General features: G+C 44.6%; 1 protein-coding gene across 1 annotated transcript; it reads right to left on the bottom strand.

Annotated features, from left to right (window-relative positions):
- Window positions 1-1,449: 1,449 nt before the first annotated feature.
- PRDX3 (peroxiredoxin 3) lies at window positions 1,450-11,740 on the bottom strand. Its single transcript, XM_081863788.1, has 7 exons — window positions 11,591-11,740; window positions 10,829-10,949; window positions 9,613-9,754; window positions 7,985-8,120; window positions 4,156-4,259; window positions 2,725-2,890; window positions 1,450-1,608 (listed from the first exon to the last, which is right to left on the bottom strand). The coding sequence occupies exons 1-7, from the start codon at window positions 11,633-11,635 to the stop codon at window positions 1,555-1,557; spliced, it is 768 nt and encodes a 255-aa protein (XP_081719914.1). The 5' UTR covers window positions 11,636-11,740; the 3' UTR covers window positions 1,450-1,554.
- Between the last annotated feature and the right edge of the window lie 308 nt (window positions 11,741-12,048).

The following is a 12,048-nucleotide window of genomic DNA, read 5'->3' as shown; positions in this document are numbered from 1 at the left end:
TCTAGTGCTGGAATTTCGTCTTCACTCAAGCAGCAACATTGAGTAAGCCATTGCAACACTATTTCCCTCCCCCACCCCAAAATCTGTTTCAACTGCGGTTTAGCCCAGTGCAGCCTTCTCTTGAGAGCCCAGAGGTACCCTTTCCTACCCAAAACTGAACAATCCTACAGTAACTGAATGTGTGCTCATTATAAACTTTCCTATGCAGCCCAGCTGTATGAGTGTGTATTCACAAGTCCCACTGTGTTAAATTTAATTATTAATTTAAGTAATTGTGCATCAGCCAGAACAAATTCTCTGAGGACTGCCTGCTATTGCCGCTGCGACAACATGATTAGGGGTGAATGCGTATTTTCTTGGAAGAACATATGGCCAAAGGCTTACCTAGCCCAGCATCCTGCTTCCCAGAGTGGTCAACCGAATGGGAATCCCATTGGTAGGACATGAAGACAATAGCCTTCCTCTGCTATTCCCTAACGACTGGTATTCAGAGGGGTGCTGTCTCTTATTTGAGAGGTGTAGCATATAGCCATCATGACATGTCTCCAAAAGATGTGGTGGTTGCCACAAACTTGGTTTCAAAAAGGGGAAAGAGTTTCTTTCATAAATTGCCATCTTGTTTCCAGAAGATGAGAGTCATAGTTTGAACCTCTATAGTTTTGTTTTTCGGAAGTGTCTTTAATTTCATAGCTGCATATTTTGATACAGATGTTCAAGATCATTCTAGAAACAAGCTGTAGTAATTCGCAGACCCATTAATGGATCGACTCCATAATTACAAACATACCATGAAATACATGTGAAAGTGGCAATAGACAAAGTCGGCTATTCAACAATTTCATAGAAGGCATGAGTCTGTTGAGCAACACCACCAACAAAGATTTTTGGTTCACAGCTTCACCTTGGGTTTATTTATAAAATAAAAGCATTAATCCTTCACTTTATTTCATCCTATAGGTGTCCCATATTGCAGGAGTCTTAAAGTTTAATTACTTCAATTATCAGTTCACCATTCACATGTTGCGTTGGCTTTCCTTGTTACAGGTGCAGGAGTTAAGCCTTGCATTTATCTGTGCACAAAACCCCATTGCAGAACAAGTTTGATCCTAAATCTGTGAATATACATCTGTAATACATCCCATCTATGGCCAAAAGAAAAGTATGAGCTGTTTAGGTGGAAAAGGCAGAACCTATTGGGATGGGGTTTGTTTTGTTTTAAAAATCTAACCAGCTCCTTAAAGAAGGGGAAGCCTGCAGTTTACCTTGTAAGCAATTCAAAAGCATGGATATATCCCAGATTTAATATGGGTAGGTAGGCATTATTTTGTTCTGAGTATGCTGCATGTAAGAAACACCATGAGTGTTGCTTAAATCCATTTGGGGACAAAGTCACTCATCCCTATAGTAAACACCTTGCAAAATATAACAACTTTTCCATCACAACAGATATTAAAATAATTTTGAAGTTTTATTACAATCATAGTTGCTCTTTCTGGAAGTCAGCTTTGTTTGGAGGAAATGTAGTCTACTTCTACCTCATTATTACTCATGATCTTATTTATTTACTTTCTCAAAATACTCCTTTGATTCTTCTGGATTTGGCTTGATCTGCAAAGCAAAAGCATTAAAACAGAAGATCAGTACCAAATGATATTCATTCCAAACAGGAGTTAAATAAACGATGCCCTCTATGGTGTTAGCACTAACAAAAAATGTTAAAAAGAACAGTTGGAAGAAATATTAAATCCTTGTCTTCCTTATTCATGCTAACCAAGCACACATCCAGACAAAAATTAAAAAATGAAACATTTAACATTATTTAATGACACTGAAGTTAAATGATATTTTATGGAGAAAGTGTGAATATGGTAGGAGGAGAATCAACTCATACATTCAAAACATAAGCTCTTATACAAGCAACGATGCTTAGCTAGGTTCCACTAATACCAGATGGAACTTGCATTTGTGGAAAGACTGTTAAGACAAGTTGTCAGCTAGCTTTGCATTCCCAGTCAACATCCTTTCATCGTACAAGGTTTACAATTTTCTACGTGGGCCGGTTGCTCAGAACCGTTCTTTGTGTGTTCTCTAGCCACAGATGATAAATGGAAAGGCTCTATGGGAGTGTTTGATCACGCATCAAGTAGGCTGAATGGCTGGTGTGTATCAAAGCACGAGCAGTTGTGAATTTGCAGGGGTTCACTGGATGATGAGTCTTATAATTTATTTGAAAAGATGAATACCTTCTTGTAATGTTCTGGAAGTGCAAGGGTAAACCCCGATTTGAAAGCCTGTTGATATGTGTACATAGGAAGCAATGTCCTGCTTTAACACACCCCACCCCAACAAATAGCTCAATTGAGTGCTAGCACACTGAAGCTGCTGTGACACAAGTGTATGACACAAAAGGCATTGCACCAATGTAGCATGACAGATTGTTATACCAGCAGAAGACATTTCTTTCTAATTCTGTCCGGTTAACAGGGTAGCAACTTACCTTAATAAAATGCTCAGATAGAAAAATGCAGTATTTTAGAACAAGATTTCAGAAGAGTCTAGAGTAGTCCCAAAGCACATTTATGTATTAATTTAATTAAGAGTCATTAATCAGTTAATCTCTTTTCAATTTCAATAAGCTCAGATATGAGCCCCCTCTCATATAGATGATAGGAGGCTTGCCAACAATTACATTAATGTTTGTGAATGTTAAGTTTGCCAACGCACCGTGGGGGAATGTGGAGTCCAATCTGCTGGACAGACTTCTCCATGCGTTTCTACAAACTGGAACGCCTTCACCAAGCGAAGTGTTTCCTCTACGCTTCGACCAACAGGGAGGTCATTGATGCTCAAGTGCTTGATAATTCCATTAGGATCAATTAAAAAAAGACCCCTTCAAAGAAATAAAGCAGAATTTATAGTTTAGCACTCCAAAGGGCACTTGCTGTAGTTGTTTTTCAATTTGAAATGCATCCTGGCTACACACACAGGTATTCCCCATCGCATTGGTGAGCAGCTATAATGGTAATGGAACTTAGTATTTCATAGTTTTGTAGAACTTAAATATATTTGAGGGATTCTAGTGTTCCCTGTATTTCATGGTGTTTGTTGGTTGCACTTTAAAGTATTTTACAGCTCAGCAACAGATGTCAACCTATACACCAGAGCTTTCCAAATTGTGTGTTGGCGGCAGTGTCTAGGTGTGTCACACGAACGCTCCCCGTGCTCCCTCTGGGGCTGGAAATGGGTTTAAGCTCCAGTTTGCTAATAAAACTAAATTACTGTGTCGCAAAATGATGCATGTCCAAAAAGTGTGTCACCAACATGAGAAGTTTGGAAAGCTCTGCTGTACACTTTGGCCACACAAGGCACAGTAGAAAGCAGATATTTGAAAAAGGCTTTCAACTGACTGACATTAGCAGAGGGATTTTTCTGGGTTCCAACTCTCACCTTGCATTATACCAAGAATGTATCTTGTCTCTGATACCAAATACAAACCTTGCACAACCTCTAGCAAGGATTCCGCCAAAACATTTTAAAAGTGGACTCTCTGACTCTCTCTCTCTAGCACTCACAGAGCTGAAACACATGATTAACAGACTTGCTTTGATTGATCTCTACCAGCAAAGAAAGAGGGATGTTTGAATACTCTCTATTAAAAATGGGTGGTATTGACGCAAATAAACGTGTGAGCAGAGCAAGTTCTACTTGTACAGCAGGACTTCTCCCCTTCCCCTTGACCCCATGCATAATCTGCAACATACCCAAATCTTCTCTGGAGGGTTTGGGAATCCCCCAGAAGAGTTTTAGGGGGCACATGGAGGAGGAGGAAGTCCCACTGCTCATGCGGAAATCATTCTCCTAATGCAATGACTCACTTAGTGCTATTTTGGACACAGCCCATTTCCTGTGCACACAAGGCTCTACCATGTCAGGTAGGAGATCAGGCTAGATGCATCATGGAAAGTTTGCTAAAAGTATGCTTAGCCAGAATAGTTTATCTTTAAAGTATGTGGAGTTTATAGCTAGCAGACCATCCACTGCTCCTCTGAGCTTAAGCACATTTAGGCAACTCCTGTCACTAAAAAGGAAGCTTCAGCCTTAGTGCTGTCCAATTACAGAAACACTAAAGGTAGCTAATAGATAAATCTCTCTCACCTTAATGCAAGACCAGGCCCTTCCAAAAGCACACCATAATCTCGAGAGATCTGTTTCGTTAAGTCTGACAGAAGTGGGATATTCATGTGCCCCAAGCCGCCATTCTAAGAAAGAGGAGAAGGGGGAGGGCATCAGTTTTCTTCAACTGGAGACTACCCATATCGAAACCTTGCTTCAAAGCATGGATAGAGAACCTGTGGTCCAACAGCACCTGTGTGCCTACAACTCCCATCAGCCCGAGCCGGCACGGCCAACAGCAAGGAGTGATGGGATCTGCAGTCTAACAACATCTGGAGTGCCAGAGATTCCCTATCTCTGGGTTAAAGAGACTCTGTGATGAGAAGCTTCAGATACATTAACTCCAAGACATGTTTAGTCATCTGGGGAGAGGGAATCAACCATGGGTGGCAGGTGGGTTTTCATGAAATGCTCTATTGTTGTAGGATGTAGGTTTAAAGGCAGAAAAGCAATAAGCATAATATGAATAAAGGTATATTCGTGAAAGGCTCCAAAGTAAAGTGGAGCACCTTCACTAAATGCAAATTGCTAAGGAGATTATCTACCTACTGTTTTTATATACAGGGAATAAGTCCAATTAAAAGCCATACAGTTGGTGTGTGATTACTGAAATGCAAAATAAATGGGCAATAATAAAAAGCCCCTTTACCTCTTGTGTTTAGTGAATCAAATATACCAACGGAAGAATTAAATATTTCAGTTATTTGCTTTTATATCTCAATGATGCAATAGTGCTGTTACTTATCATATGCAGACATGTAAGCCTTTCACACTGCCCTCATAGTTATTAGTATTGATGGGTGCATCTACTGAATTTCACAACATTTCCAGAGCTACGAAGGTAAACAACATATCCTTGAAACAAGGCCGACAAACTTCATTAAGTGTTCCCGGGTCCGTCTCTTGTTGACCTTGGGTGATCCACTAACACTTTACTTTTGCAAATACTTATGCATAAATTTCTTCACATGAATACACTGGCTTCAAGGCTGTGGGAGACGTAAGCAAAGTGAGGCCATTTATAAATGCATGCAGCTGGTCCCGTCTGTGCTAAGGAAACGTTTTGCACAGTAACGCAGCATCATACAGCATGAGGATAGACTTGTGCTCTGAAAACCTCTGGTTACAACTGTTATAAGGAAAAAAGCAATCCTTGTAGAAGAGGGCTATGCAAAAGGACTTTATTTCTGCTAGGGAAAATATTCATAGACACCCACCCACCCACTTTAGGAAGGCATGGGTGGGGGGAGGGAATTCTCATAGTTCAAACCTATCCATTTATTCCAAGGAAAGAAAATATAAACATGGTAGAAGAATAGTAGTTATGTGTTTCAAGTGAGCAACATCATTTTTAATAACATCAGGCCCAAACTGAAAGACTCCTTCCTAAGGATTTTGAAATCAGGGAAGCAAACTATCTCTGTAGCCTAACTATCCTGCAACTCTCCAGCTCCTCAAAAATTAGGGAGGAAAGCACCCTCCCACTCAAGTAAATGGCAAAGCTCATTGTTTGGGATGTCTATGAATGGTCCCAAAGTTTTGTAACCATAGAATGATGGCTGGTTAAAAATGGAAACAAACTTGTGGACATGCATGAGCCCAGGTCTTGTGTACAGAGCACCAAACTATAGCTGAACATTACATCTGAACCAGGTCTACCCTCAATCTTATTATTCCCCAGATGCATTTCAAGGTGATGTACAGTAAAAATTTAAGAAAGCTAAAAAAGAAAAAGAAAATAACACACAAAAAGCCAATATATTGCAGGTAGTGGACATACAAGTTCATCAGATTCACTAGATATGTGAGCATGTAACCAGCCATTTTGTGAGGGCTCCTCCTAGAAGCTTCTTGCTTGCCTAGATGGGAGGAGCAAGGGGTGTGTGTATGTAGAAAACAGCCTTCTGCACAAAGCTAAAAGTCACACCCGTTGCTCTGAAGGAATGGGTTTCTGTGTAGTAAGTTTAAAACTGACTCAAACCCGGACTTCCGGGTTGGCGCCATCGCCGAATGGCGGGCTCCCTCCGTGCTCCGGAGGGAGCCGGCTCGGCAGGGGCTGGGTTCTACCGCGCCGGCGACGTGGGGACCCGCAAAAACCATGGGCACAGAGCCCCATGGACATGGTGACTCGGCTGGCACCTTTAAGCCCCCCCCCGGCCCGCGAAAGAGCCTTTTTAAAGGCTTCGGAGCGGGCGCCTGGGGGGGGGTGCTTTGAGTCCGCCGCTTCCCCTGCCGAGCGAAGCCGCATGCCATTCGGTGGAGAGCGCTGGCTTCTTCCATTGAAAATTTGGATCCAAAAGAACAACCCGTGAGTAATTGGAATATGGATTAAAAAGAGGGATAAATTTTTAAAATCCGGAGCGAGCGGGGGGGGTATAAAAAGGAAGTCATCCCCCCCCCAATTGTAGAAGAGCCAAAACAAAGGACTTAACAACTAAGATCGAGAGTGACCTTATCTTGATGAATTAGTGACTTCGCGAGGGAAAAATATAAGATTGAGCTGGAGGAGAAAAGTGGAATTTGAACTAAAAAGCAACCCCCCCCCCGGGAACCCCGGGAGCGACCGGTGAAAATGCCTGGGGAAGAGAAACGGAGGTTTTGACAGCTGTCAAAGAGCTGTCAAAACGGAAGAACAAAACAGAGACTTTGTTATGAGGACTTTGCCGGTTACATTGGTTATAAATTGGATATAAAATGTTTCAAATAAGGATCAACAAGCTACTTGGATTGGTGGATGTGATCTGGAAGGGAACTCAGTTACTGAAATCCATCTAGAGGAGCTGAGGGATATTGCAAGTGTTTTTGACTGGAAATTTGAACAGTTGAACAGAACTTTTTATCTCCTGGGAAACTGCAGAAATGGAACATTATTTTGTCTACAGAGGTCTACACACTACAGAAAACAATGGATGTAAATGAAAGGGACATGACGCAATGTTTTGCTCCTGAATAACAAGCCTCTGCAGAGAAACTAGAAACTTTTGGAAATAGAACATTTCGGCAGAAGAGCAGGGAAAAAGCAAAAAATAAAAAGGAGGAGTGTGATTAATAAGAATAATGAAATAACAAGATCTGGACAGAACTGGAAGTGGGAACATTTGGGACATTCAGATTTGACAAGCTTACAGAAATAAAATTGGAGTTTTTGCTCCTGGATATAAAAATCTGGATAGAAGAAATGGGCCCCTTTTTGAGATAGACTCCTTCTATGATTGGACATTCGAATTAAAAAATGACTGGTAAAGGACTAGAGAGGTTTGGGTTTAGTGAGATGTGGGAACCCCAGGAAGATATCAGATGTCGAGGGATATTGGGAACGCAACCGGGAAGGGGGGGAGGGAAATCTGGAATCCAAAGGGTGCAAAACTATTTTTTATCTTGTTTATTTTTATCTGCATTATTCTTGAAGGGGGGGAACTCGTGGAAGGGAATTAGGTCGATCTTAGGGGATGGGAATTTTCGAAAAATTGGGTTATTGACGATAAGTGTAATTTGGGGATAAGAATTTGTTGAATTGATTTGTTAAACTGGAAGACAAGAGGGGGAGGGGAGGGGAAGTCCTGGTTATTGGAAAAAGATTATAAATTGGATTTAATTTGTTTTAAATTGGAAAACTTTAATAAAAATTATTTTAAAAAAAATAAATAAATAAAACTGACTCAAACCCCCTGCCAAAGGCTACAGCTCCACCCACTTTTACCTCTGGCCCTGTTCCCCACTGGGATGTGGCCTTCAGAAGGGAATTTGGCCCTCAGCCTCAGGCAGAAGTTTCATCACCCCTGCTTTAAATGAAAAAGCGTCCAGTCTGTACCTTTCGTGGTGTATTTATCCAGGCGAGGTGAGTAAAGTGAGAATCCACCGACACACCAACTACTTCGCAGTTCACCTGATGGAATTCGTTAGCTTTGTCGCTGAAGGCGACAATCTCTGTTGGGCACACAAATGTGCTAAGGGGAAGAAACACAGCAAGAACGTGAAGGGGGAATGAGCCAGCCCTGATTCAAGAATGCACCTATTTTGCCCCCACTGCAAATTCAAACAGAGAAGAGGAGAAGGTATTTGCTCATCCCGGGCATAAAGCCTGCAGAAGGGGGGTAGGGAGTTTACAAGCCCTTGGGGTCACAGACTTTTAGTTCAAAGGAAAAAGCTCAGAGGAATACTGTCATTCTGCCATGAAACCATGTTGAGTAAATCAGCGTTAAGACTGGAGCTCTATTCCCTGTCAATAGGTTTAACAGATCCTTACTTAGACAACTTTATCTGGCATTCCTAAGCATCCCAAATTGAGCTGTAGGCGGCACCATTCTTCCAAAGTTTGGTGGCATCATCATCATCATTAAGATGAGCCACAGAATGACTCCAATGAGGAGGAAGCTGGTGACTTACCGTATTTTTCACCCTATAGGGCGCACCAGCCCATAGGACGCACCTAATTTTTTTGGGGGGGGGGAATAAAGGGAAAAAATATTCCCCCCCCCAGGCATGGGGCTGGGGAAGCCTGAGTTCCCCCCGACCCCAGCCCCCAGAACAGGCTGCTATCCGCAAGCCTAGGGAGCCCGGCGGGAACTCCGCCAGTCTCCCTAGGCTTGCGGAGAGCTGCCCGAAGCCCGGGGTGCGCTCCGCTGCACTCCCTGGGTTTCAGGCTGCAGGCTGCTGTCTGCAAGCCTTTTGAGCCCGGCAGGAAGTCACGCCGGGCTCCCAAGGCTTGCGGATAGCTTCCTGAAGCCTGGAGAGCGAGCCCGACCCCTCTCGCTCTCCAGGCTTCAGCGAAAGCTTGCATTCACCCCATAGGATGCACACACATTTCCCCTTCATTTTTGGAGGGGGAAAAGTGCGTCCTATAGGGCGAAAAATACGGTACATCTAACAAGATCGTATGGCAAGTATGCATGCTGGCAGTAATTTGCTAGTCAGAGGCATGCTTTTCTCAGTTTTATCCACCAACTATAAGTAACATTCCTGCCCTCTAGCCACTAGAAGTACTGATTGCATGTTTGCCTGAAATGCTCAGATGGTGGACATTAATGTTCTTCTATTTTATGCAGAAGCATAGGATCCTCCAAAAGTTTAATTTCCCTTCGTTACAATCCACCATACATGGATGTTTCTGTCTGTTCCATTCTCTGTTGTGAAAGCTACAGCAAAAATGTTTCTATACAAAGAAATATTTTTTTATGTAAATGCATTAGTCTTTTATGTGAACCCCACCCCACCCCACCCCCAAGCAACACACCCACTCCCTGCCTTCAACAGGCATTGGTAAGACAGCTTCTAGTTCACTTCTTATCATTCACACCTTACACAAAAGGCTCAGGCTATCCTGCACAAAGATAGGCAGGATTCAAACGAGAACAAGTTAACTATTTTGCAGATAAAGGGACCCACTAGTTAAAGGAGTGTAGGCGAAGTCTGTATAAAAGAGATAGAAGCATTACTTACAAGTCCAAAGGGTAGAAGAAAAGAACCAGATATTTTCCTTTAAAGTCATCTAAACTCAGCTCTTTGAAATCCCCATTAACCACAGCTGTACCCTTGAAATAGGGAGCATGCTGGGTGACAGCAGGAACAAACCTTGAAGAACCTAGGAGAAGTTAGATAAAGCATGTTACAGAGGCATTATAGAAGAAACAAGTGTAACCTGCAAAGAACTGCAGTACTCCACACTGTTCGGGGTGCCAGCCAGTCACAGATTCTTCCAAGACACACCATTCCACTGCTAAGCATATCAGGATTCATTGGTCTATTTTCCAGCCCTCCGCCTTATAGAGATTTTGCCTTCCTTCTTCCACTGCCCCCACCCGCCCCAAAAAACTTCTGTAAACCTTGGGGATCCCTGAAACCTGCTGATACACACTCTCTCTCTCTCTTATGTGGATGCCATTTTGAACCCATAAGGATCCATACTCAGAAAATGGGATTATTATTAACATATGAGAAGCCTATTTCTTGGTGTCAGTTTTTATCTCAACACTATTTCAAAACCAAGGCTTTACAGATAGCCTGGAATGTTTATGCTCTGTAATCAGGCCATGGAAGGACAGAATTTGGTAAAGAATTCAGTATTGTAGCGTGTGGGTTTAACTCAACTTATTTACGGGTTTCTGTCGCCAGTAAACTGCTCTCTATCTTACCAGCTTTGCCTTTTGGGAATATTTTGAGGATACCTATTAAGGATTTGTCCGTTCAAGTGCAACTCCTTACAACTCCTTTCCTCACACACACACACAGTTCTGAAGTCCAGAAGTAAGCAGTCTAAAGTGTGTGCATGTGGGGGGGGGGGAGAGACATGCACACTAACGCACATTCCTTAACATCGAGGCACATGTATGTTATGTTCACATGTTACAGCTGGCAAAAACTCCTACTGAGCAGCCAGTAACGCATTCTGGGACAATGATGGGGTTTCTTAAGCAACAAAATCTCTTTTAAGCTACTCCGATTTTAAATCACTGCAGAACCAACTGGACAACAGGCCAAATAAATAACACCACACGCAGAGCAGGCGAGGAAGGATCTTCGGCATTATCTTGGGAAGAGAGCATTCAGTGGAGCGTTAGTACAAACAAGCTCCTACGTGCATTTACTTCTGAGTAGGAGAGCGCAAGATCGCGCTGTCACCCCCACCACAGCGCCCTCCAACCGGCCGCACACTTACTAGTGCTGACATGCCGCCGAGGAAAAGCGGGCGCCGCACCGTCCGCGCACTTCCGCCCTCCTGCAGCCGCGGCGGCTGTAAGGCACCTTCCGGCAGCGGCGCACGCCCTCCAGGGGAAGACCTGAAAACAGACGGCGGGGAAACGTTACGGGCAAAGGTGGCGTCCAGGAGCCTCACTGGACCCAGATCGCACGAGATGCGCCCTCCAAAAACAGTTGCGCGCCGGAGCAGAGCTCCTGCAACTGGGAAATATCCACCCGCGCCCCCAAATTCCCCAACACGCACTGGCAGGCTGCAGAGTTGGAGAGAGAAGCACTTGGGCTCTTTCCCGACCCCAACACTTCTGGCGGGCAGAAGGGGAAAGGGGGCTTCCGATCTGGAAAAGCCAGGGAACCTCTGGTTAAGTGTCACGGCGCAATAATAATAAGCCTGATCCGTCCGCGCCAGCCTTCGAGGTGGAGCGAGTTGCCAGCGAACCTATTTTCAGAGGGCAAGTTCGGGTCCCCGGGGCAGATTCGGTTTAGCCTTCGGAACGGGGCCGGTGGAACTAGTCGCTGGTACGGATCTTTCCCTCGTGCAGACTGCACTACGCCTGCCAATGCCAAGATAGTCTATCTAGAGGGAGGGGAGCAGGCCTTGGAAAGGGGAAAATGCGGCCACGCGCGCGCAACGCAGGCTCCGCAGGCCTCCCCTCGGGCCCGGAATCATGGCTTTGCCGGGACTTGCGGAACTGCGACGGAGCAAAGCGGGGCTCGCACTTACCGAGGGCCTCAGTAACCTTCCTAGCGCCCCCGTGACAGCAGCCATTTTCAGCTCCAGAGAGGGGACTGGCCGCGGGAGGCGGAACCGGCCTCACGCTCCGCACATGGAGCGCCAGGGGTGGAGCTACCAAACCTGTCGCCCGGGGCCGCGGCTTTTTGATAGGCGCAGCCGCGGGAGGGGCGAGCCTAACGGCGCGCATGGGGCGCCCACATAGCGAAGGGCCCCGCAAGAGCTTGAAGCTGAGTCCCGTTGCTCAGAGAAAGAAGCAGGCTTGCAGCGCGGCGCGCCTACCGTGGGGGCGTTTCAGGCAGACTTGAAACGGCTTCATTTTGCACGCAATCCTGTGCGTACTTCACCTCATCCCTTCCTAATGTTGTTTCATAGAATCATAGAGTTGGAAGAGACCACAAGGGCCATCGAGTCCAACCCCCTGCCAAGCAGGAAACACCATCAGAGCA

The sequence above is a fragment of the Podarcis erhardii genome (assembly GCF_964252035.2).
Source record: "Podarcis erhardii genome assembly, chromosome: 5".
In the NCBI taxonomy this organism is placed as follows: domain Eukaryota; kingdom Metazoa; phylum Chordata; class Lepidosauria; order Squamata; family Lacertidae; genus Podarcis; species Podarcis erhardii.
This window is presented reverse-complemented; position numbering and strand designations above follow the sequence as displayed.